Raw genomic sequence first — 27,926 nt, 5'->3', positions numbered from 1 at the left:
TTGTTGTCATGTGACTTTTATGGTCAGTATAAAAGAGAGGTCAGATACCTCTAAACTTACAGCTACTGAGGAAGGGGACTGCTCTAATAGCTACTATACCCGAAACGCGTTTAGCTTGTGTTTAAACACACTACTACTATATTGGACACTGTTCAGACACTGGCCGCTAAGCCGGCGGCAATTGTGGAAGTTTGGGAGGCAGTATTTGCACTTTTTGCCTATATGCTGATTGACTGCGGAATCCATGCGAACACCCAGCGAACACCATTACTAAGTTGGTCTGTGTTTGCGATTTCGGCCGGAACGTCCTGCACACAGTTAACAACTGACTGATTATCTGACTGCTACGTCAGACGCCGGTGATTGCCAGTGCGCTCGCCTGTGTGAGAGGCTACTTTCCATCCAGAGCCATATCTCCCAGTTGGAGCGTTGCACTGGGAAAAGATCTGCTAGCGACAAAAATCTGGTCTAACATCAGATGGTGAGCGGTACAGTGTACCATCTTTTTATGATCTGTTAAGAAAAAGAGCATCTGTTTTACCAAATAAGGCACCGGCCAGTGATTCTATAAAGACATAGTGCTTACTGCCTACCCCAAGGGATCCATACCATACTGAATGTTTGAGGACATCTTTCTACAGATATTTTGTTATCAGCACGAGTTTTTGAAGTATTCAGTGCTGAAACATTGTTGATACAAATTCATGTTGCAGGACAATTACTACAAATTCTTTTTTAGCTAGATACAATTTTTTATAGGTTTTTCATTAAGCCTGAACCGTGTACCAATATTGATCAGGAGTGTTATATTTAGGGCTGCAACAACTAATCGATAAAATCGATAATAATCGATAATGAAATTCGTTGGCAACGAATTTCATTATCGATTAGTTGAATCGATTATTATCGATTATAAAATGAGGCTCTGAAAAATCCCCCTCATTATATAATCCGTTTAGTCTGACTCACCATCTCACAGCAGCAGCTCCTACTTACTCCCCCTCCCTGTAATCACTGTGACAACTGGCCCCGCCCCTTCCTTCTCCAGGCCAGAACCACATGGCTGTGACACTCATCTAACTGTAAGTATATGTATATATATATATATATATATATATATATATATAATGTGTATGTGTGTATATATATATATATATATATATATATATATATATAATGTGTATGTGTGTGTGTATATATATATATATATATATATATATATATATATATATATATATATATATATGTGTGTGTGTATATATGTATGTAATATATATATATATATATATTTGGGCTACTGAAAGTTAGGGGAGGTGGGGGTTAATTTAGGGGCAGTTATGGTTAGTGGGGTGTTTAGGTTTAATTTAGGGGCAGTTATGGTTAATTGGGTGTTTAGGGTTAATTTAGGGGCAGTTATGTTAATAGGGTGTTTAGGGTTAATTTAGGAGCAGCTGTGGTTAATGGGGTGTTTGGGGTTAATTTGAGGCAGTTGTGGTTAATGGTGTGTTTAGGGTTAATTTAGGGGATGCTGTGGTTGATGGGGTCTTTAGGGTTAATTTAGGGGATGCTGTGGTTAAGGGGGTGTTAAGGGTTAATTTAGGGGCAGTAATGGTTAATGGGGAGTTTAGGGTTAATTTAGGGGAATCTAAATCCTGGGGGCAGTGAAGTGACATATCTGGGGGTATAAGGCATATACAGTATATATAAGGCATATGTGGGGAGGGCAGTGTGGCATGTCTGGGGAGGACGGAGTGGTGTATCAGGGTGTATAAGGCATATCTGGGGGTAGAGTGGCATATCTGGGGGTAGAGAAGTGGCATGTCTGGGAGGCAGGGTGGCATGTCTGGGGAGGATGGAGTGGGGTATCAGGGGATATAAGGCGTATCAGGCACAGTGGCAGATGTGGGAGGCAGCGTGGAGTGGCAGATGTGGGAGGCAGCGTGGCAGATGTGGGAGGCATTGTGGAGTGGCAGATGTGGGAGGCAGCATGGCGTGGCATATGTGGGGAGGGCAGGGTGGCATGTCTGGGGAGGATGGAGTGGTGTTTCAGGGGGTATAAGGCGTATCAGGCACAGTGGCATGTGGGGGGTAGAATGGAGTGGCAGATGTGGGAGGTGGCGTGGCAGATGTGGGAGGCAGCGTGGAGTGGCATATGTGGGAGGCAGCGTGGTGTGGTATATGTGGGAGGTAGCGTGGAGTGCTGTGGTAGGCAGCGTGGCATATGTGGGGGGGGCAGCATGGCATGTCTGGGAGGCAGCGTAGCAAGCCTGGGCTCAAATGTGCATATATTGGGGGGCTGGTTGGGAAATAAAGACAAGAAATGTATTATCAAAGTTTTTTTATTCTGCTGTTTGTATTTAACATCATTTGTTTAGTAAATTATTTTAAATAAATGAAAAATTTACATTCATTTTTTTTATCCGATTAATCGATTAATCGAAAAAATAATCGGCCAACTAATCGATTATTAAAATAATCGTTAGTTGCAGCCCTAGTTATATTATTATATGTTTTACTATTTTTTGGTATTTTTTTCGGTCTATTGTTTTTGTGGTAATCAAGCAACTGAGTCTAGCCACAAGGGCCCTGTGGTTTTTCAGACTGACAGTTGTGATTTTATTAAAAGTGGTTTTTATACGGTCACATATTTCTATATTTTTCTTATTTCCCTAAACTGCTATTTCCAAATGTCATTGTGGTTTACTGAGGACTGATACAATTGTTTTAGTATTTTTCCATATGTTGATTCCACTTGAGGTATAGGTGGTGTTTCAGTTAACCTCTTTATCTTGATCGTGAGCTGCACTGTGTTGTGTGTTTTTGTTAGACTTGTGCATTCGTCTTCGGGCGAACATGGAAACGAACACAAAGAGTGCGTTTTCGTGTTCGTTCCGAACACACGCCGAAGAGAAGACGGCGGCGGTAAAACGTAGGCGAAGACGAAGACACACACCACGAAGACCTTCGTGATTGTCTTCGTCTTCGTCTACCATTCCCCCCCTTCATCTTACCTTGTCTTGTCTTGTCTTCGCGGCAGTTCCCGGAAGTGGAAATCCGCAGGTTCGCCGTCACGGGTTACAGGGCAGTGCGAATGAGCCTATTGGTCGCCTACAGGGACCTCCTCTGGCATCAACCAATTGGTTGATGCCAGAGAAAGACCCTGCAGGTGACCAATAGGCTCACTCGCACGGTCTTTGTAGCCCCTGACAGTGAACCTATGGATTTCCGCTCCCGTTAACCCCTTCGATGCTGCGTTATCTAACACAGCATCGAAGGGGTTAACGGGAGCGGAAATCCATAGGTTAAAGGGCCGTGCAAGCGACCAATAGGCTCACTTGCACGGCCCCTTAACCCTTTTAAAAAAAAGTTAACCCCTAACTAATTGAACAGGGAGGGAGACCAGTGGTATCGGCAGTGCCGATGCCACTGGTCTCCCTCCCTGTTCAATTAGTTAATTGTCCGTACGAGCGACTTTATTGGTCGCTCGTACGGACATTTAACCCGGCAATGACTAACTAATTGAACAGGGAGAGAGACCAGTGGCATCGGTCTCCCTCCCTGTTCAATTAGTTAAAGACCAGTGGCATCGGCAGGGCAAGTTGCAGCATTGGGGTTTTAAAACCTCAATGCTGCAACTTACCCTGCCGATGCCACTGGTCTCCCTCCCTGTTCAATTAGTTAAATGTCCGTACGAGCGACTTTATTGGTCGCTCGTACGGACATTTAACCCGGCACAGACTAACTAATTGAACAGGGAGGGAGACCAGTGGCATCGGTCTCCCTCCCTGTTCAATTAGTTAAAGACCAGTGGCATCGGCAGGGCAAGTTGCAGCATTGGGGTTTTAAAACCTCAATGCTGCAACTTACCCTGCCGATGCCACTGGTCTCCCTCCCTGTACAGAGTTAAATGTCCGTACGAGCGACTTTATTGGTCGCTCGTACGGACATTTAACCCGGCACAGACTAACTAATTGAACAGGGAGGGAGACCAGTGGCATCGGTCTCCCTCCCTGTTCAATTAGTTAAAGACCAGTGGCATCGGCAGGGCAAGTTGCAGCATTGGGGTTTTAAAACCCCAATGCTGCAACTTACCCTGCCGATGCCACTGGTCTCCCTCCCTGTACAGAGTTAAATGTCCATACGAGCGACTTTATTGTTCGCTCGTACGGACATTTAATTAATTGAACAGGGAGGGAGACCAGTGGGATGTGCCGGGTAAGTTGCAGCATTGGGGTTTCAAAAGTCTGCACGAGCGACCAACAGAGTCGCTCGTGCAGACTTTTAAAACCCCAATGCTGTAACTTACCCGGCACATCCCACTGGTCTCCCTGTTCTATCAGTTAAATGTCCGTACGAGCGACTTTATTGGTCGCTCGTACGGACATTTAACTGATAGAACAGGGAGACCAGTGGGATGTGCAGGGTAAGTTACAGCACCAGGAGCCTAAAAGTCTGTACGAGCGACCAACAGAGTCGCTCGTACAGACTTTTAAAATCCCAATGCTGCAACTTACCCGGCACATCCCACTGGTCTCCCTGTTCGATCAGTTAATAAATGATAGAACAGGGAGACCAGCGGGATCTGCCGAACAATTACGGCACCAGGAGTATAACATTCTGTACGAGCGACCCTATTAGTCGCCAGCAGGGGGCTCGTCTGCCATCAACCAATGGCAGACGAGCCCCCTGCTGACGACCAATAGAGTTGCTCATACGGACATTTAAACTCCTGGCGCCAGAGCGGCTTTAACCCCGTTTTAACCCCTTAACCGGGGAAAACGAAGAAAACCCGAGCACGAAGAATGTCCGCGAATATTCGCCCGAAGAGAAGACAGGACCAGGCGAATATTCGCGGAATACGAAGTTTTTTTTTTTGCCGAAGACGAGCACGAAGACGAACACGAAGAGCCCCCTGGTGCCCAAGTCTAGTTTTTATTGTTCAATAAAGGAATACCACAGGACTTGGATGAATGATGAATCATGCTTCTCTATCTGGAAGTCTGATGAATGAATCTGGGTTTATCGGATGTCAGGAGAACGTTACCTACTGAAATGCATAGTGCCTACTCGTTTGGTGGAGAAGGCATAATGATCTGAAGATATTTATTTCAGGATTTAGGCCCCCTAGTTCCAATAAAGAGTGACAGAAACCAATTCCCACAGACACACTTTAAAATCTTGTGGAAAGGCTTCTTAAAAGAGTATGTACAGGTGCCCACATACCTTTGGTCATATAATGTGTGTGAGTATATAATATATATATCTATATATACACACACAGTATCTCACAAAAGTGAGTACATACCTAACATTTTTGTAAATATTTTATTATATTTTTTATGTGACAACACTGAGGAAAAGACTCTCTGTTACAATGTAAAGTAGTGAGTGGATTTTAAACTGTCTCTTTAACAGGAGCTTTACAGTATTAATGTCAGATACAGGGGACAGGGCATCAGATACCCACGAGTATTAATATCAGCAGCAGTAATAGGAATATCATATCTGACTACCCGACTATCCCAATACCCCTTCTAAACAACCCCCTCACCACACAGTTCCTGGAGAGCGGAGCTACACGTGGGCCCTTTTAGATAGCGCTGTCCCTTTAAATGTCAGTCAAGCAGCACACAGGTAACTCACAGGCCCCTGCCTGCAGCACAACTGGTGTATGGGTAATGGCCACCTACTGGACCCTCTCTGTCAGACTCACCGGCAGCTTCATTCTCAGCAGACATGAGGAGCCTTCCCTCCAGCAGAGCTCAGCATGCGCAGGACACAGCACTCACTCTGCAGACACAGGGTACTCTGGGGTTTAATGGACTGTGAAGCTGCAGTGGCCTCACCAGCTCCTCTCTGCTTAGGAGGACGCTCCATCTTCCCCAACACAGTCTCTCACAGGGAGAGCACAGAAATCTAATCAGGAGTCACTTTGGGCCTAGTCCTGAGCTCTGTCACCATGGAGCTTCCTGCTTCCCTCTCATACTCTGCCCTCCAGCCTCCCACATCCATCCATATACACCCAGGCAATGCCTCACTGTCACCTGATTGGTGCAGCTGATCACAGGACCTGCATGTAGCTCCTCCATTTTGAGTTCTGGCAGTGGCTGAGGGGCCCATCACCAGATGCAGCAGTCAAAGTGAGTGAGAAAATGGCGGGAGCTGCATACATTGTACACAGCTGTGAGGGGTCTGAGATTTTACTTCAGGAAAAATAAATGCTGTTTAGGGCCCCAGATGTTTAAAACTCTTCCCAAGTTACCTGTATTCAGGACACCAGCAATTGAAGTGCTGTGAGTACTTTATTAGTATATAACTCTATTTATCAGTATATAATTCTCTAATGTATATAACTCTATGTATCAGTATATAATTCTCTAATCTAGATATCAGTATATAATTATCTAATGTATATAACTCTAAATATTAGGATTATAACTATATAATGTATATATATATATATATATATATATATATATCAGTAACCTTTAGCAGTATATAACTATGTATCAGTATATGAATCTCTTATGTATATAACTCTATATAACAGTGATATAATTCTATATCAGTATATAAATCAATATCTGAATATTACTATCTCAGGTATATAAAACTCTGATGTATATAACTCTATACCTGTATATTACTGTGGGAAGCACTATAATGTATATAAATCTATATCTGTATGTAAAGTAAATTTAGTATAGGTGATACCTTTATTGGCCGATAGCATATGAGGCTATCAGGGCCTCATATTATAGCTGATAATATATAAATGCTATAATATTCCTGAATGCATTTATAGGGTAATATGTGAAGTGGGGATGTGACCCGTTTGAACGTTTAAATAAGCAAATGCTCCGGAAGAAAAACTATCCAGAGGATGCTATTTCACTGGGTTCTGCCGCCGGCGGTGCGGTGCTCCCCACCTACTTCACCTCCAACATTGGTGTCATCCTGTGATGTCAGCGGGACCTCCTGCCCCCATGCCATATTGTGTCATAGTTATATATATATATATATATATATATATATATACATATATATATATATATATATGTTACATACATATAGTTAGGCTGAAAAAAGACATGCGTCCATCAAGTTCAGCCTTTCCTATATCTGAAAATTTTTTGCTGTTGATCCAAAAGAACCCAGTTTGGCTCCTTTCGATTTTGCACTAACCAGGGAAAAAATTCCTTCTTGACCCCAAAATGGCATTCAGATTTCTCCTTGGATCAATACGCGGTTTCCCCATAATTAAAGATTTTATCCCCAAGTATTATGTTTTTCCAAGTATTCGTCCAGTTGCTGTTTAAACGTCTGTACAGACTCTGATAAAACTACCTCTGCAGGCAGAGAATTCCACATCCTTACTGTCCTTACTGTAAAAAACCCTTTCCTCTGCTTTAGACTAAATCTCCTTTCTTCCAGTCTAAACACGTGACCCAGCGTCTTAAGCATAGTCCTGTTTATGAACAGATTTCCACACAATGGTTTGTATTGGCCCTGAATATATTATCATATATATTATATATTATCATAATGCTATCATATCCCTTTCTTCATAACTATAGTGCTCCATTCCTTTTATTAATTTTGCAGCCCGCCTCTGAACCCTTTCTAGTGCTATGATATCCTGCTTTAGAAAAGGTGCCCAAAATTGCACAGCATATTCAAGGTGTGGCCTTACCATTGATTTATAAAGGGGCAAAATTATATTTTTATCCCGCAAATTGATGCCCCTTTTTATACATGACAATACCTTACTGGCTTTAGCGGCTGCTGACTGACATCGCACATTGTTGCCTAGTTTGTTGTCTATAACAATTCCCAAATCTTTCTCATTTGTCTTTATCCCTAATTCACTACCGTTTAGGATGTAGGTTGCTTGTGCATTCCCTACCCCGAAGTGCATAATTTTACATTTATCTACATAAAATTTCATCTGCCATTTGTGTGCCCAGTCCCCCAGTCTGTCTAAATCTCTCTGCAGCACAGTAATATTACTTTACCTAGTTCAGTGTCATCTGCAAACACAGAAATATGATTTTCAACGCCTATTGCCAGGTCATTTATCATGACTGTCTGGAATAAGGAAAGTGTTTCTGCAGTGTGAGAGCAGCACTACCTTTACCTTACCGAGGCTTTTTAGTAGCGCACGTTCCATACAGCTTGTGACGTTTCTACTATTTGTTGGTTTTATCAAGAGTCCCATGTTAGATATTCCCACACAAACTATGCATCACTTTTGTTCCAAAAAAATAGGGCCTTTGTTTGAAACCAACGAAACATGCAAAAGATAATAATTTTGGGTGCTAGTATGTTAAAAAACAAAACCTTTACTCATTTTATTTTTTTCTATTTTTAGCACTTCGTCACAGTAGATGCCACAGCTAAACAATGACCGGATTAATGTTCGGGAACATTCCATTATTATACCCCACATAGATATTTTTTCATATTCTAGTGGGCTACATCCATCCTTAAACGGTACCCTATAGGGTAGCATTTTAAAATATCTGAATTGAGGGGTTTGAGAGTAATGAAAACTCAAGTCTTACAGGTATTTCCTAATCTTGCTTCACCTTTTGTGTCTGTACCTGTATATCTATAGGGTAACAAAACGGTCAATGTAGGAAAGAATGTGTGTACAAAATGGTTACAGAAAGGAAAAAAGTAACCATACCTACTGCAAGAAGTTACAAAGCAGGGTTTCAAGTCATTCTCAGTAGGATATATAGGTGAGAGATTCGCCTATCCAGGTAGGACAAGAAATTACAAACGTCCCAGAACCTCCCGTTTATCTTCAGTGTTTTTTTCTGCCCTAACCTGGGTAGGTGAAGCTTCATCCCTTGTTTGTTTTTCTGAGGACTGTGTCTTATCTCAGTAGCTTCATCTCGTTAGCCTGCCATTGTTTGTTTCTTGGGGACCATTCCTTTCTTCCACATCAGAGTAGGATAGGATTCATGGGCAGATCCGTATTTACCTAACTCCAGCAGTCAGAGGAAGGATCCATAACTTTGTTTCCGTGTAGCTCACTCGGCTGCCCTTGGACTGTGTTTTCTGTATATTGGAGATTCTGTAACACTATATGGCCATATTTTTCTTAGCGGAGCTTAACCCGGCAAACTTCTGGGCATGCCGGGCAGGTATGATTCTGCAGTAGGGTTGCCAATGTGGAAAAAAATACACTTTCCCCAGCAAGCTTTTCTTCTAATTGAGGTAGAAGCTAAGTATCAAATGATGTGACACTTGACCTTGACCTTGAATCTCAAAAAAAAGTGTGTTTTTAATATTCTGGGTAAAAAATATCTTATACAGTTAAATGCATTCTTCCTTTGGTATTAGTTTGGGCTTTGGGAACAGGAGTGAAAAATCTCACACGCAATGAAATACCTTGCCACTTGTTAATGTAAATGATGGTATAATAAAATATGTGATGTCATATAACTTTGAGGAAAACTTACAACCATAACAAGTTAGTGTCTTCCCCTGTAGCTTTTCTTCTGAGCTTTGATAGTCCGCAGAGGTTAATGTGTAATTTTTGTTCAATATGTCTGGCTGGTGAGGGTACATATATGATAGGGATGGACCATTGGGAGGTAGGAAAGTGATTAAAACCTTCTGTGACACTACATTCATGACACAACCTACCCACCAGTAATTTTCACAGATGCAAGTCACACAACCTTTTATTTCTGCCAAACACAATGTGTCAGGAGCTGGGTCCATAAAGACGACTGTAATGACCCAGAGATGGTGTTCAGGAGTTATTCGCAGTAGCGGAGATGCTTTCGGCTCGTCAGCCGTTTCCACCTGGACTTTGGTTCCGGTGTTCTGTCAGCTCTTCTGCCTGTTATGAAGCATGTCTGTTTCTGGACCTGAATCTGTAAACTGAGACAAACATAACGGGTGCCTCACACCTTATAAATTAAGCAGAGCTGAAGCGAAGAGCAGAACTGGAATCAAGGAATCAGAAGCACAGCGAGACTGGGGGAACGCTAGCGAGACTGGAGGAACTCTAGTGAGACTGGGGGAACTCTAGCGAGACTGGGGGAACTCTAGCGAGACTGGGGGAACTAAAAGGAAGCCGCTCCACAGCCTGTTTGGAGCCTGACACAATGAATTAGTGTCAGGCTCCATCATATAAGCCCCGGCGGAAGTGGAGTTCAGTAGCGGAGGTTGTCTGCACGCATCGCACAGCAGTTCACCGGCTGCCAGAGAGGAGGATTCAGGTCCCCTGCAGTGGAGGGTTTTTAATTGCAGGTGGGGTACTTCACTACTGGTAGGTAGTTGGGAAACAGTTAAAATGTAAATGCCAAGTGCATTATTCTTCTAATGTACTTCACTACCAGTGATAGAGGCCGGTACAGTAAACCAGGCATGTCCAAACTTTTTTCGAAGCGTGCCAGATTTGAAGTGAACATGTGCGAGGGCCGACCATTTTGCCTGACATTCTTTGAACCATTAAAATTAAAAGCAAATTAACTATTTTATGCAAAGTTTATTGAAAACGGCATACTTTTCATTTTGTGACTTGGATGACAAATCTAAACAAGGTGTTAAATCACTCTGCCTTTAATATATAAAAACCAGATCTATATTTGGGCAACTTATCTGGGGGGCCTTATTAGTCTGGAACGTGGGCCGCAATTGGCCCTCGGGCCGGACTTTGGACATGCCTGCAGTAAACGAAGCATGCATACAAGGGACACAAAGCTATTCTTAAGCTAAGACAAGATCAAGAACTGATCAAGACCTAAATGATGCATCAGGAAAAAACAGACCAAATAGGTCTTATCTGCTGTCAGATTCTATGTTTTGTGACGGTGTAAACCCCAGGGAGATGCTTATTTTGGCATTTGGGTACAGGTGCTACCCAGAATGTAAATATGGGTCCCTGGGGTGGAGCAATTGGAGAGCAGGGTGGGCCAATGCTCCATTTCCCCATTCTGTGGAAAATCCATGCCGCCTTTTGCAGGAGGCTAAAAGTCTGCAGGATCCAGTACAGGATTTCTATGAGGCCAGCATCAGGCACAGGTGCTGGGCATTAAAAACCCCTGGAGCCTGATAATCAGAGAGACTGTTGGGGGAAGAGGAAGTTCCCTTCGCTCCCAGGAAAAGGAGAGGCCCTGAACAAGAAGACTATCCCTGAGCCAAGTGAGGCAATACCTGCCTGGACATTTTCCAGAGCCTGGCGTAGCTGGGTCTGGCTGGAAGGTTGAGTTAGTGGGTGATTAGGCTGGTCAGTCCGGACCAGCATAGTTCAGTTAGAGAGGGCTCCATTTGGGAGCTAGGTTTTATTTTTATGATTTGGTTTTTGGGGTTTAGGCGGTTAAAATAAAGCGCTGTTTTGTTCAAATCTGCTGTTCCTGATGCTGATTGCCTTAGAGGACTGTGCTTAGGACCCCTAAAAGTGACATGTATGGCCCTCATGCTATAGGGTTTGTCACAGTTTCTATGAATAGACCCAAGAGTGGCAGAGTTAAGACATATAGTAAGCATACGTCCCAACATTTCAAAATGTGAAAGGGACACAAGTTATTTTTTATTTTTTTTAACTCTCGCGGAACTCACTGATGCAAGCAATTGCACTTTACAATGTTGCGCTTGCATTGCCACATACACTTCCTTTACATACTCGTACACTGCCCTTACACATATACATGTACACTGCCCTTACACACACACATACACTCCCCTTACACACATATGCACTGCCCTTACACACACATATATACACATACACTGGCTTTACACACCAGCTAACAAATACCTATACTGCTCTTACACACACTGGCCCATACACACACAAGCTTACAAACACATACATTCGCATACACTGCCATTATACCCCTTTCTCCCCATCTCTTACCTTTTCCTCCATCCGTCTTCCTTCATCCTTCTGCCTCCATCCTGTATCCTGCGGTGGGAGCGCAAGGTCTGCTCCCTCATCACTACGTGATGGCTATTGCTGCCGAGCCTAGGGATGACGTAATATCTCCGTGCTCGGCATTATTTGCCGGCACGTAGTGATTAGGGAGCAGTAAAGCGAGGTCTGAAGTGTCCCTAATGTTGAACCGACTAGAGGGAAATTGCGATCTCCCACCTAGTCTGCAGGCTGCAGCCGCTGATCGGGCGGCTGTGTGCCCCTCGCAGCTGCACCTGAGGTGAGTACCGATCTTGCCTCACCCTTCCTCTGCTCCTGCAAAGCGGGACAGAGGAAGGAATAGGTGGGACAGTGGGACAGAGACCCAAGATCGGCACTGTCCCGCGTAAATCGGGAGAGTTGGGGGCATGTAGTAAGTAATTTTGCCTATCCTAGTGCTTTATCAGTGAAGTTACCATAAGAATCTGGTGGTTGACTCAGCATTAATGTGAATGGAGTTCTAGGTCATCAATGTGAGTAGGCACGAATGTCATCCCAAGTTGGCTTGAGCTCTGGTCATACTAGCAAATAACTTCACATTAGTATAGATGAGTTTATCAGGCGACTATGTTTGGAAGGGTTACAATCCCTTTAATGTCACAGTATTTATTCCATGAAATAAAAGGATGTCATAATAAAGTGTAGTATCAGACGGGATTCACTGCCCAACCAAGCTTTGATTTGACAAATTGTAAAAAAAATGATCTGGAATATATTTTTTTTAAATTAGATATTATTGTCCTTAAAAATATTTTCAACTATCGGTGTCACAGAGCTGTGTAGTCCGACTAACTACCTCCGCTGAATTGTGCTTCCTTAGCCTGTGACAACACACTTTCCCCAGTTTCCCAGTCACTAGCCAATACTCAGTGTAGGGTATAAGCAATATGAAGACTGCTTTATTTTTCACACACAGTATGCAAATGATCAAGTGCAGAAGGAAACACAAAATAATTTAGGGATTTGTGTTCGGTTTACTTAATGTCTGACTGAGGGATGGATACATGAAGTCTGCATCATCTGAATTCCAATAAGAGAATCTTTTAATTGTTCTGAATGCAGTTATTAACTCATTTATACTGATATGATGGGCATAAACATTATATTTACACTATGTCTACAGAGGTTTATTTGGTTCCTGTCGTGTGTGTTTTGCTTTGTGTGGTGTTCAGTTTCTCTGTGATTCCAAACATGTGGACTCCTCACCTTTCTTGCAACTGATAAAGGATAGAAGGGTTAAAATATCTTTCTTAAAAGTCCAGGACATTGGGGTATTGTGTGCAAAAATGTCTTTTGATGTCCAGAAAACTAATTCAAGTTTCTAAAATTGACCATTGACAGTTATAAGATAATAAAACATATAATTCAGAATATGGTTCTTATAACTATTTGGTTAAACCTTTAATTCTGCTTCCAAGTAAATATGTTTTTGTATTCAATTCCTGTCTAAAAAGAATTACATAGCATTTTGGAATAAATATACATCCTACAAGTCCTGCACTTGAAGCCACTATGGCAAAAATCTCTACGGTCACCATGTTCTTCCCTTTGGTGCTCAGATAGGCCGGGATCATCGCAATCCAAACGCTGCAGAACACCAGCATGCTGAAGGTGATGTACTTGGCCTCATTAAAACTGTCCGGTAATGTCCTGGCTAAAAAAGCTATAATAAAACTAAGAGCTGCCAGAAGCCCCATATAACCCAGGACACTGTAGAAGGCGATAACCGAACCCTCATTACACTGAACGATGATCTTTCCCTGATAAGAGTGCTTGTCCAGCTCCTGGAATGGGGGGGAAATGGCCAACCAGGAAATATTAATGATAACTTGAATGGATGAGCAGAGCAGTACTATAGAATTGGAGACTTTCACACTGACCCAGTTTGCCCAGGAGCTGCCGGGTTTTGCGGCTCTGAAAACAATATAGATCATGATTGTTTTGCTTAAAATACAAGACACGGCTAATGAGAAGAGGACTCCAAAAGCAGTTTGGCGCAGCATGCAGGTTACATCCTCAGGACGACCGAGGAACAGAAACACACAGAGAAAGCTCAGCATGATGGAGACCAAGAGGAGGAAGCTGAGGTTCTTGTTATTGGCTTTCACAATTGGGGTATCTCTGAAGACAATGAAGATCAGTAATATTACAACAGTTACAAAACAAAACAGAATTGATACAAAGGATAAAACTGCAGCAACTGCATCCAAATATGATAGAAACTCCACCGATTTTGGAATACACCGATCCCTTTTCTCATTAGACCATTTATCACTTGGGCAAACAATGCAGTTCTCACTGTCTGAAAAATAACGTAAAGTAACATTATGTCTCAATATGTAAATTAAACATAAAATATAACATAGTATATAGTTCCCTCCCACTAAGTGTATCCATATTAACTAATGTTAAATTACTTCTTTTTGTTTACATTTCTTAGATTTGAACTGAAGATAACAAACAAAAATAGCCCCAAATCTAATCGCCCCAATTTTCCTTCGCCATTGTTTTAGTTTCCGGAATCATATGCCTATCCCATGCGTGTTTCAAGTCACTTGCTGCACTAACCTCTACCACTTTTGCCAAGAATTTGCATAGACTCCCCCGGGTGGGGGAGGTTATGCCCAGCTCCAGTCAACCCATGCCTGTCTATTATTTTGATCACTTATAGCTACACCTGCCCCTCCTTGTGGCTCGCAATACCCCCCAACTCCACCTTCTACCTTACCAGGAGCAGGCTTTCATTCCTACACACCTACTATGAGTAAATTATGTGTATGATTCTATATAATCTATTATACCAGATCTGTTGGATATCTCTCCCTCTGAGCACCGGACACAGTCGTAGCAGCAGATTTGTGTTCCAGGTCTCAGGACTTTTCGATATCCAGGCAAACAGTTCTCTGAACACTGAGACCTTGGAATCTACAAACAGAAAAAAAAATAGTTCTTGTTTGAGCCACTCTTATAAATTAATAAAAAATTAGTAAATGGTTGGGGCGCAGGTACATGTTTTTTTTAGGACTGACAGCTTGGATCCATGCTGGCTTTTCCAAGAGACTAGAGCTTTGCAGGATCAACTCTATGATTCCTATGTGGTCTGCATCAGGCATAGGTGCTGGGCATTAAAACCTGGAGCCTGGCGATCAGAGACTGTTGTGGAAAGAAGAATTTCCTCTATGCTCCCAGGGCAAGGAGATCCCCTAAAAAAGACCTGAGGTATCCCTGAGGTAAGTGAGGAAATACTTGCCTGGACATTTGTGTGTTGTCTGGGGAGGTTTTCCAGAGCCTGGCTTAGCGAGGTCTGGCTGGGAGGTCTGGTTAGTGGGTGTTTAGGATGGTCAGTCTTAAGTGTGACGTTTATGGCTCTCATGCTACAGGGTTTTTCCCAAGTTAGAACCATTACACCGTCAAAGTGGTTTTGTTTTACCATCTTTAGGATGTATGTGCTGGTGAGTTCATATCATTTCTGTTAAATTATTTTTAATATACTCTATGCCTGTAAAGTTTATAGAAATGTAGCTTAATTTTAATGTAGGAAAACAAAAACAATAATCCCCCCCCTTACCTGGTTGTCTTTGTTCCTCCATATTGCTAAATGCGAGTCAATGATTAGCTGCTGACCATCTGGAGCCCACTCAGTGAAGTTACCCACAACGTTTCTAAATGCAGACTTATTTGATAAAAACACCCAATTTATAATTAAGTAATGGTATGCAAATTCTCCATGTTCATCGTAAAATGTGCGGCCCAACTGAGATGCAATTGTTATCCTTTTTATATAGCGATGCAACTGTTAAAAATGATTTAGAACAAAACAAGAGGACATTCACAGTCACAATGTAGGAGAGTTTTCTTCTACGTCATTAATCAAGAAAATAAAAATACCTCCCATTTTACAACAGAACCCACCCAAACACTCAACTAAAATAGACGAATACCTGATCTCTATTATTCATCTACTAGAACTTCATATCATTAACCAGCATCAACCCTTCATCAGTCTACAGCACATCGTTAGAACCAACAGCACCAGGGTCACCATGAAGGCACAATTTAGAAGAAAATATTGTTCTTTGGTAAATAACAACGTTGGATTTTGCATGTGAGCTGCAATTAGTGTTAGAATGGCGATAAAACTTAAGAGGTAGCAACAATTATATAAAATATACAACAATATACAACATAAAGGCTTCTAATACGTTGTAATCATTTTCAAGGAACTCATAGACATTAAATGCTATTTCACTTCTCTTTAATGCTGCATGTGTAATACCCTAAGCCTTTTCATGCCCTTTTTCAATTTGAAGATTGCCCCTCTTCCTGTACCATGTGTGTAATAATATTAAATACTAATAAATGTTAAAATAGGTACCAAACAAGGTACTTTCGCTAGAGATATCATTTAAAAAAATCCTTCTGTCCCAAGACAAAGTTCAAAAATTGCAAACAATATAATGTAATATTTAAGATAGGATTTTGCTGTCTAATAAAATTACCAAAATCTCTGTATATTCTCAAGGGATGCTGCTGATCATAAAGCAAGATTTTCCCTTCAGTGACACCTAACTTGTGGAAGAAATATGTAAAACTACAAAACAGTGGGTTTTGCTTTTAACTTTTTGATGTTCATCATTTAGTATGGATAATATTATACATGTAAAAGTCACATCACAGCAAAGACCTCTGTCCATATACACCAATCAGCCATAACATTATGACCACTGACAGGTGAAGTGAATAACACTGATAATCTTGTTATCACGGCGCTTGTAAGTGGGTGGGATGTATTAGACAGCAAGTGAACCTTTCTTCATCAAAGTGATGTGTTGGAAGAAGGAAAAAGTGTAAGGATATGAGCAACTTTGACAAGGGCTTAATTGTGATGGCTTGACAATTGAGTCAGGGCATCTCCAAAACTGCAGCTCTTGTGGGGTGTTCCCGGTCTGCAGTGGTCAGCACCTATCAAAAGTGGTCCAATGAAGCAAAAACAGTGAACAGACTACAGGGTCGTGGGCAGCTAAGGCTCGTTGATGCACGTGTGGGGCGAAGGCTGCTCCGTGTGGTCAAATCCCTACTGTAGCTCAAATTGCTGAAAAAGTTATTGTTGGTTCTAATAGAAAAGTGTCAGAACACACAGAGCACTAAAGTTTGTTGAATATGGGGCTGTGTAGCTACAGATCAGTCAGGGTGCCCATGCTGAGGGGTCAGGATGGGCACCCTGACTGGTCTGCAGACAAGAGCTCCTACAGTGGACACGTTAGCATAAAAACTGGAAGAAATGGAAGACGGTGGCATGGTCTGATGAATCACGTTTTCCTTTTACATCAGGTGGATGGCCGGATGCGTCATTTACCTGGAGAAAACATAGCACCAGGATGCATCCATTGAGGCCCCATCTAACAGACCTAAAGGATCTGTTGCTAACGTCTTGGTGCCAGATACAACAGCAGACCTTCAGTTTGGTGGAGTCCTCGCCTCGACCCGTCAGGACCTACACAATATTAGGCAGGCGGTCGTAATGTTATGGCTGATCTGTATATACACTCGCTGGCCACTTTATTAGCTACACTCTTTGCTAGTACTGGGTTGGACCACCTTTTGCATTAAGAACTGCCTTAATTCTTCATGTCATACTTTGCACAAGGTGCTGGAAACATTTCTCAGAGGTTTTGGTCCATATGCACATGAAGGCATCATGCAAACCTCCTGTTCCACCACATCCCAAAGGTGCTCTATTAGATTGAGATCTAGTGACTGTGGAGGCCATTGGAGTTCAGTAAACTCATGGCCATGTTTAAGAAACCAGTTTGAGAGGATTATTATTATTATTATTATTATTATTATCTTTTATTTGCAACAATTTATGCAGCACTTAATAAAATACATATATTCAAGGGGTATGACAAGACGAGAATTGACAGACAAATTGATACATTAAGGGGAGAGGGCCCTGCTCGCAAGCTTACAATCATGATGGAATGGGGTGGAACAAGCATAAGGCACAGATAAAGAGTGAGAGGTAGTGTGGGGTTGCATCAGTGACAGGGAAGTGGGTTTTGAGAAGTTTCTTGAATGGTGGGAGGGTGAATGCTGAAGGTTTGGTAAAAGTAGATTCCAGAGATATGGGGCAGCCCTATTTTTATGAAGATAGCTTTGCTACTTGCATCAGTGGCGTCGGCAGGGGGGGGCCAGAGGGGGCCATGGCCCCCCTACATTATGCTGTGCCCCCCAGTGTGCCCCCCCAATTGAAATGCGATGCCGCTTTGACCCGGCCCACCGCCGGGAGACCGGGACATTTCCCGGTGTGCCGGCAGATTGAGCTGAAATTGCAGCCGATGCGGCTGACAGTTTCAAAGCGGTTTTAAAACCGAAGCGGTTTTAAAACCGCTTCGGTTTTACAGCCGCTTTGAAACTGTCAGCCGCATCGGCTGCAATTTCAGCTCAGACAGTTTCAAAGCGGCTGTAAAACCGCTTCGGTTTTAAAACCGCTTCGGTTTTAAAACCGCTTTGAAACTGTCAGCAGCCGGCCGTTTAATGGCTTGCCAATCGCTGAGGCTCTTCGTCCCGCCCCTTTGAAGATGCACCGTGATGCTCAAGGGGGCGGGCACTTTCGGAACAGATGCTCTATGACAGGGAGCACGCGGTAGGAGAGCAAGAGCAGCGGTGTTAAGGCGGAAAAACGAAGACTTCAAAAAAGTAATTATTTCATTTTAAAAAAATAGTTGAGGGTCTTCAAATGTCATTTGAAATTAAAAGGAGAACCCCCATTAAATATGTTTGGGTTAAAAATGCCATTATTTAATATTTGTGTTATTTGCTCTAAGTCAGAGCAAGGAGCAGTGCACTAGAGCAAGTACACCAGATCTCACTGGAGGTGGCACATTAACAAGGGGGGGGGGCTGCCTTGGGAAAATAAAATACATAAAGATGGTGGCTGGCAGGCTGGGGACATAATTACACATCAGGGGGGGTTAATACACATTTGTATGGGGGCCATTATAATAACCATTACAAGGGGTTGGTGCATCAATACACAAGGGAGGGGGGCAGGCTTGGGGCATCAAATAAATCAATACACAAGGGAGGGGGGCTGGCTGGGGGTATCAAATAAATCAATACACAAGGGAGGGGGGCTGGCTGGGGGCATCAAATAAATCAATACACAAGGGTGTATAGCAAAAATGCACAAAGGAGGGTGGCTGGGGGGGCACAAATACACAAGGGGCAATACACACAAACAGAGCAATGTGGAAAGCATTTTTATACTAGTAGTAGTATATAATTAATAATATTAGTAGGTTATCCCATCCTGGTGTGGGGGTCCATGTGGCAGCAGAGCCTGCCCTGGGGTATGTATTTGGGTGTCAGTGTGGCAGAGCCTGTCCTGATATGTGTTTGGTCATCTGTTTCCTGGCACTTTACTTGCTCTAGAGGGTTAAATAGAACTTTGTAATTTGTATTTATCCAGATTTTGTGGTCACTTCAGAGGACAAAACTTTCTAGGCCTAGAAATCAGTGAGAGGAAAAGTAAAGGTTTTGTGTTATTTACTCTTATTTCAGTCTGAATATATTATTAAAAGGAAACGTAGATGTTGGTTCAGAGTTTGTGAAACTCAGTTCTTGATTTCATTATACAGGACGCTATTCCCCTTTGGTTTCACGGGCCTTGTCAGACCAAGTGGTACTCAGCTTAGTTATATGCAGCTGCATGCATTGTGTTATCTGTGATGAGGTGTTCATTTGTTCATTTGGTGACGCAGTGCTAAGATGGTTGTGATGCATTAATGCATTAATATTGTTAAGAATAATGCTATCACTGTTTTGTTGCGCTGAATAAAACTGGACTTTTTCATCTAAAATTTTTTGCAGTAGCAAATGTTTGATTCCATTATGTCTAATCTTAATTTATTTGGGCCTTTTAACTTTTTTGATTTCTGGGATTTTAATAATGTGATAAAAATGATTTATAGTTGTTTGGATGTCAAATAGTGTGTATAATTCTGTTGATCTGTATCTGCTATGTTTCCATACATTATTTATGTATTCATGCAAATACAGGGTTTTTTTTGTCTAATTCAGTTGCATGTGTTGTTTCCATGTGTTGTTTATTTGATCTATACCTGAACTACAGGGTGTAAGTAAAAGAGCGGTATGGTTTAGTGAATGAGGGGACAAAGGGACTCTGGGGATGATTACAGGAGAGAGGACCTCTCACTGTCACGGTGCAGGACTGACTCTCACTGTCTTCTCCCGATCTGCAGTCAGTGTGGCAAATATATTTTTTTCGGTGTGGTAGCGGAGGGAGTGATTGCATGCAAGGGAGCGCTGAGCAGGACCCAAGGAAATGCTTGGGTAGGGTCCAATTTTTTCACTATAAAATATATTGGCAACAGGGTCTAATGTTTATATATATGTATATATATGTATTGGCAGCAGGGGCTAATATTTATTTATATATTGGCAGCAGGGTCTAATATTTATATACCGTATTGGCTCGAATATAGGCCGCACTTTTTTCCCCCACTTTAAGTTTTTAAAGTGGGGGTGCGGCCTATATTCGGGCTCTAGTGCCCGACGCCCGGGACATGCAGTCCCGGGCGCCGGGCAGGCAGCGGGGTTAAGATACAGATCCCCCGCAGCGGTGCAGGGGACCTGCATCCTTCTCCCCGATACGCTCAGACAGCCTCCCCTGCCAGCACTTCCCACGGGGGGGGGGGTGCCGGCACGGGAGGTTATCTAAGCGTTTTACCTCTGCCCACCCCCGACTTACCGGAGCAGACTCCCGGGTGTCTTGCGGGGCCGGCGGGAGACATTTACGCAATACGCGCATGCAACTTCCGGTACCGGAAGTTGCATACGCGTATTGCGTAGATGTCCCTCGCCGGCCCCGCAAGACACCCGGGAGTCTGCTCCGGTAAGTCGAGGAGGGGGGAGGACAGCGGCAGCGTATCGCGGGGAGGGAGGACAGCGGCAGCGTATCGCGGGGAGGGAGGACAGCGGCAGCGGATCTCGGGGAGGGAGGACAGCGGCAGCGGATCTCGGGGAGGGAGGACAGCGGCAGCGGATCTCGGGGAGGGAGGACAGCGGCAGCGTATCGCGGGGAGGGAGGACAGCGGCAGCGGATCTCGGGGAGGGAGGGCAGCGGATCTCGGGGAGGGAGGACAGCGGCAGCGTATCGCGGGGAGGGAGGACAGCGGCAGCGTATCGCGGGGAGGGAGGACAGCGGCAGCGTATCGCGGGGAGGGAGGACAGCGGCAGCATATCTCGGGGGGGGGCAGAGTGGCAGCGTATCTCGGGGAGGGAGGACAGTGGTAGTATATCTCGGGGAGGGAGGACAGCGGCAGCATATCTCGGGGGGGGGGGGCAGAGTGGCAGCATGTTTTTTTTGGTGCTTTTTTAAAGAAAAAAAACTTTTTCTTTAAAAAAGCACCAAACTTTTAGGGTGCGGCCTATATACGGGGGCGGCCTATATCCGAGCCAATACGGTATATTGGCAGCAGGGGCTAATATTAATATATATCGGAAGCCGGGACTAATAATATATACCGGCAGCAGGGTCTAATATTAATATATATCAGCAGCAGGAGCTAATATTTATATATATCGGAAGCAGGGGGTAATAAGTGCATATTATGTAGTTAAAAATGCACGTCTAACGTGTATATATATATATATATATATATATATATATATATAGTGTACATGTACCATTTTATAATTGGCCCCCCTACTTTGGTCCCTGGCCCCCCATGTGCCCCCCCTAAATATGAAAGCTGGAGACGCCACTGACTTGCATTATCCTGCTGGAAATAGCCATCAGAAGATGGGTACACTGTGGTCATAAAGGGATGGACATGGTCAGCAGCAATATTGGGGTAGGCTGTCACATTTAAACAATGCCAAGTGTGCCAAGAAAATGTCCCCCGCACCATTACACCACCCCCAGCCTAAATCGTTGATATAAGGCAGGATAGGCAAGCCTGGGGGCAGATGTGCATAACTGGGGGTCAGGTTGGCAAATAAAAAGAAATAAAAAACACAAATTTCACAATCATAGCTTTTATTAAATATGAAAAAATTGTTTACATGAATTGTTTACATGAAATGTTTTGTTCCACTAAATAAAATGGAACTTTTTCATCTATAAATTTTTGCAGTAGCAAATGTTTTGATTCCAAAATCAAAGGAGGGAGGCTAACATTAGCCTTTTTTAATAAAAAAAAAATCTCTGCTGCTGTGGACTACTCTTCCAATGATGCTCAGCCGGCATTATGGTGGACACCGGGCTGGCTGAGAATCATAGGAATCTTAGTTCATAGCTAGCATCTGCAGCTTTACTGTTGCTGCACTTCCCATGACTCTCAGCCAGCATCATGGAAGTAGTATGTCTGGCTGAGCCTTATGGGAATTGAAGTCAATGTGTTGGTTATTTTTAATATGCATGACTGTGCTGACAAAAATAAAGCGTGTTTTAAGTGGCGATGCGAGCGCGACATTCTAAAGTGTGATTGCCCCTCTTTCACATTTTGAAATGTTGGGAGGTATGAGGTGTAAAGGCTGACCAGAATTCATATTCTTAAATAAAGCCTTAGAAATTCTTCCTGTATGTCCGTCAGGGCCGGAATGGCCAACCGGGATACCAGGAAATTTCCCGGTGGGCCGGCAGGTCCGTGGGCTGGGCGGCCCGCAGACTTACCCTGAAGACAGCCGCTGAGCGGCTGCAAATGGCATTGAAGGCCTCCCTTGGCGCCAGGGACGGGCTGGGCAGGGGGGCAATTGCCCCCCAGGCTGCCCTAAATCTAATCAAAGCGGCCGCTGGGTGCTGATGCGGCCGGCCGGCATCAGCACCCAGCAGCCGTGTGCGATGGCCGTCTAGTGATGGGAGCAGCGTGAGGGGTGAAAGCTCCGCCCCCTCGCACTGACCTTTCACCCCTCACGCTGCTCCCATCACTATGCGGCCATCAGATTGCTGGGAATGTAATCTGAACGGCCGATGCGTGCTGATGCCGCCGGCTGCCTCTGCTTTAATACTTTTTTTTTTACTTTATATGGCGAGCCGATCCTGCTTACCATATAAATAAAAAAAAAGTGTTAAAGTAGCTCCGGCCGGGGGCATCAGCACGCACCGGCCGTTTAGATTACATTCCCAGCAGCCTGATGGCTGCATAGTGATGGGAGCAGCGTGAGGTGGAAGCTCCGCCCCCTCGCACTCAGACTGCTGCAGCACCGGATGTCAGGTCAGTGACATCCTGTCAGCATAAAGGAAAACAGTGTGGAGCTACCAGAGGACGGAAGTCAAGAGAAGTAGAAGGTGAGTAAACCCAGGGCCGGCCTTAGGGGTGTGCGACCTGTGCGACCGCACAGGGCGCCATGGTAGCAGGGGCGCCTGCCTGGGACTTAACTTAAAACATCGTTTTTTTTGTTGTTTGTTTTTTAAACTTTATTTAACATCATTCAAAAAAAACCCGATGCTTTAATCTAAGTCCCGGGCAGGGGCGCCGAGCTGTTGCTCGTGAAGTTCTCAGCAGCCGCTCGGCGCCCCTTACTCTCCGTGACTCCGTCGCGGTGCCGGCATCTCATGTTGAGCGCCGGACTATTCCGGCGCTCAACTCAAAATGCCGGCACCGCGGCAGAGCGAGAAGACGGACGCCTCCGGCTCTCACCGCAGGACTCCGGCAACAAGGTAAGTGAGGGGGCTGTAGTTTGAAGGGGCAGAGGGGGGTGTAGTTTGAAGGGGCAGGCGGGGTGTAGTTTGAAGGGGCAGGCGGGGGTGTAGTTTGAAGGGGCAGGGGGGGCTGTAGTTTGAAGGGGCAGGGGGGGGCTGTAGTTTGAAGGGGCAGGGGGGGCTGTAGTTTGAAGGGGTAGAGGGGGGGCTGTAGTTTGAAGGGGTAGAGGGGAGCTGTAGTTTGAAGGGGCAGAGGGGGGGGCTGTAGTTTGAAGGGACAGGGGGGTAGTTTGAAGGGGCAGGGGGTAGTTTGAAGGGGCAGAGGGGAGGGGTAGTTTGAAGGAGCAGAGGGGGGGTAGTTTGAAGGGGCAGTGAGGGGGGGCGCCAGAGGAGTAGTCCGCACAGGGCGCCACAACGCCTAAGGCCGGCTCTGAGTAAACCAATGTATTTTTTTGTACTGTATAATATTTTTTTGTATTTGTTAAAAACAAAAAAAAATCGGCATGTGTGTTGATGTAAGTGTGTCCCCCTATATGCTCCTCTGCCCCATGATATGCCTTTTAACCCCCTTTATGCCACTCTGCCTCCAGAAATGCCTTATACCCCCCTATATGCCACTCTGTCCCATGATATGCCTTTTAACCCCCTATATGCCAGAGTTGCATATAGGGGTATAAGGCATTTCTGGATGCAGAGTGACATATAGGGGGTCAAAAGGCATATCTGGAGGCAGAGTGGCATAAAGGGGGTTAAAAGGCATATCATGGGGCAGAGTGGCATATAGGGAGCATAAGGCCTTTTAACCCCCTTCATGCCACTCTGCCTCCAGAAATGCCTTATACCCCCCTATATGCCACTCTGTCCCATGATATGCCTTTTAACCCCCTTTATGCCACTCTGCCTTCAGAAATGCCTTATACCCCCCTATATGCCACTCTGTCCCATGATATGCCTTTTAACCCCCTATATGCCAGAGTGGCATATAGGGGTATAAGGCATTTCTGGATGCAGAGTGACATATAGGGGGTCAAAAGGCATATCTGGAGGCAGAGTGGCATAAAGGGAGTTAAAAGGGATGTCATGGGGCAGAGGGGCATATAGGAGGGTATAAAGCATATCGGGGAGGCAGAGTGGCATATAGGGGGCATAAGGCTTTTCTGGAGGCAAAGTGCTCCATGATATGCCTTTTAACCCCCTTTATGCCACTCTGCCTCCAGAAATGTCTTATACCCCCTATATGCCACTCTGTCCCATGATATGCCTTTTAACCCTCTATATGGCAGAGTGGCATATAGGGGGTTAGAAGGCATATCATGGGACAGAGTGGCATATAAGGGTATAAGGCATTTCTGGATGCAGAGTGACATATAGGGGGTCAAAAGGCACATCTGGAGGTAGAGTGGCAAAAAGGGGGTTAAAAGGCATATCACGGGGCAGAGGGGCATATAGGAGGGTTGTGGCATATGGGGGGGTATAAGGCATTTCTGGAGGCAGAGTGACATAGGGAGTAAAAGGCATTTCTGGAGGCAGAGTGGCATATAGGGGATTAAAAGGCATATTATGGGGCAGAGTGGCATATAGGAGGGTATAAAGCATATCGGGTAGGCAGAGTGGCATATAGGGGGGCATAAGGCTTTTCTGGAGGCAGAGTGGCCATGAAATGCCTTTTAACCCCCTTTATGCCACTCTGCCTCCAGGAATGCCTTATACCCACTATATGCCACTCTGTCCCATGATATGCCTTTTTACCCCCTATATGGCAGAGTGGCATATTTGGGGTTAGAAGGCATATCATGGGACAGACTGGCATATAGGGGGTATAAGACATTTCTGGAGGCAGAGTGGCATATAGGGGGTTAGAAGGCATATCAGGGGGCAGAGTGGCAAGCCTGGGGGCAGAGGTGCATAACTCGGGAGTAGGTTGTCAAATGAAAGGAAATAAAAACCAAACATGTCTCAATCATAGCTTTTATTAAATATGGAAAAAAATCGTCTACATGAATTAATAAAGAAATAAAAGTTTCTTATAAGAATATCGTGAAGAATAATGTGATCAGTGTTTTGTTCCACTGAATAAAATGGAACTCTTTCATCTAAAAATGTTCGCAGTAGCAAATGTTTTGATCCCATTATGTGTAATGTATTTCATTTATTAGGGCCTTTTAACACTTTTGCTTTCTGGCATTTTAATACAAATAATGAGATAAAAAGAATGGCGAATAGTGTGACTCGGGTGTGTATAAGGGGTGCGTGTGGGTATAAGAGCTTGACCGTGAGATAAACTATATGGGGCTGGTCTCCAAATTTTTCCAGGGCTGCTTTTCAGTCCCAGTCCGGCCCTGATGTCCGTCAGCGTCTGACACGTGAAGCAGTCTGTATTTCATACATACCTGGTGTTTATAGATGTTTTGGATTGTATTTCGTTTTGCGTTCACATTATAAAATAAGTGCATGTCATGTAAAGCTTTAGCTAAAGCACTCACTGAAATAAACACCCGAGGAGAAACACCAGCCGTCAGATGATTTTTAACAAATAATGTATGTTTCCCGCTGCAGTTATACAGAGAGATTTCATAGATCTCTTCATAAAGCCTATTCTTTTCAGAATTTTCTGATAAACATCTATAATACAATATCCATATATCTTCGAGAAGCTTGTCTGCTGGACGGTTTGAAGGATGGATATTATCAAAGAAACTTCCGGTATCCGGCAGCGCTACAGCATGCGGTTCTATGGCCAGACTGCCATTCAGGGGTTCTACAAAGTAATCTGTGAGATATTCATTGGAAGCCCAGGCAGGAGGAAGGATTAATGTTCTATCTTTATGTTTGAGACACAGAGTTAAAATGTCAATAATTCTGTTGCTGAAAGAGCCGCAGAGTATAATAATTCGAGCCGATGACATTAAAACAGTTTCTGATATCATTTTCATATTTTCAGATAGTTCTTGTGATAAACTACTTTTTACAGTGAAGGAAATACAAATTCCATAACTTGTCAGATACGCTCTCAGAGCCTGACTCTCTGTCTCTCCGGCATCATCATCAACCGTGAGAATTCCCACCCATGTCCATCCGAAATGGTTTAAAATCTTCAAAATAATTTTATTATAGACAAGATAATTTTGAACAGAGCGGAAGAAATGCGGATAAACACGTCTATCACTCAGCGCATAGTCTGTCGCTCCATAACTGATCTACAAGATGGAAGAGAAAAGTGTAAACATTCTGCTGTAAAGGTTTCTGATAACAGCTTGGAGTCAGACATGGTTGTGATCTCACCATGAAACTGAATGCTAATGTCAGACAATACATGGAAGACCATTCAGGTTACTCACCTGTGCGTATCCATACACCCCTAGTAACTGTGCTATGGGAATGGTAGTACTAGAATGGTGATCGCCAATAAATCCAGCCACGTTGTTAGAATTCGCACAAGAGTAATTAGGGACGGTCATGCCGCGGCCAGACAAAATCTGAAGAATGCTTTTCACAGCTTTTCTTTCATCTAAACAGGAGTCATATATATGATAACCCAGGGTAATATTTGGTAAAATGTTTGGGTCGTTGTTCAATGTTTCAATGGTGAAAAGAAAGACCAGTAAATGGATGTAATCCATGAGGCCTGGACTGTAAAGGTAGAAGAATTAGATTAAAGCAGAAGAACATAGTCAGAGGTCTGCCAGATAAAAACACTTATTAAGACTTTGTAGGAATACCATGTTACCATCAACTGGCAAAGGTTCTACATTTAAACGAATGGCAGAACTGCTCATGGGTCAGTAAAGAGTACTAGCGTGAGTGCCGTAATTACCCTCACATATTTATTTAACGTAGGGCATGTCTTGCGGAAGATAAATCAAGGACCTTTGTGAAATATTTTTGTCTCAAGCCCATTCCTAGCCCTACCTGAGATGGTTGCAAATGTCTGAATACAGTGGACAGTGGTGGTCATGGCTGAGTCTGGTCCCACCCAGTACAACATGTGGCCCCTCTTCACAGATTAAAAATGTCTTTTTTTTAAAAGACAAATCTACATGAAAAAGACATTAAAAAATTAATCTTATACACTTCTTCTGAAGAGAGAAATCTTATGAAATATAGGAATCCTTGGGAGGTACATAGTATAGTCCCTCTATTTCTGTCTGTTCCCTCCTCAAACTCTCAATCTCTTTTTCTTTTCCTAATGTGTTTTCATTTTCTTGCCAATCCTACATAGTGTCAGCCCTAATGTTTCAAGAGTTGGTTTAATAAAATAAAAAATTATGAACATTTCGGTTAACCTTTGTAGCCATTATCATGCATTTATCATGTTCTCAAAAGGGG

The 27,926-nt window shown here is 43.7% G+C and overlaps 1 protein-coding gene across 1 annotated transcript; it reads right to left on the bottom strand.

The window, feature by feature from the left end:
* Positions 1–13,317: 13,317 nt before the first annotated feature.
* Positions 13,318–27,058, bottom strand: LOC128467715 (vomeronasal type-2 receptor 26-like). Its single transcript, XM_053449406.1, has 4 exons — positions 26,939–27,058; positions 15,501–15,605; positions 14,734–14,857; positions 13,318–14,234 (listed from the first exon to the last, which is right to left on the bottom strand). The coding sequence occupies exons 1-4, from the start codon at positions 27,056–27,058 to the stop codon at positions 13,318–13,320; spliced, it is 1,266 nt and encodes a 421-aa protein (XP_053305381.1).
* Positions 27,059–27,926: the final 868 nt, after the last annotated feature.

This window comes from Spea bombifrons, chromosome 1, assembly GCF_027358695.1.
Source record: "Spea bombifrons isolate aSpeBom1 chromosome 1, aSpeBom1.2.pri, whole genome shotgun sequence".
NCBI lineage: Eukaryota > Metazoa > Chordata > Amphibia > Anura > Pelobatidae > Spea > Spea bombifrons.
Note: the sequence above shows the minus strand (reverse complement) of the source record. Positions and strands in the feature narration are given on the sequence as shown.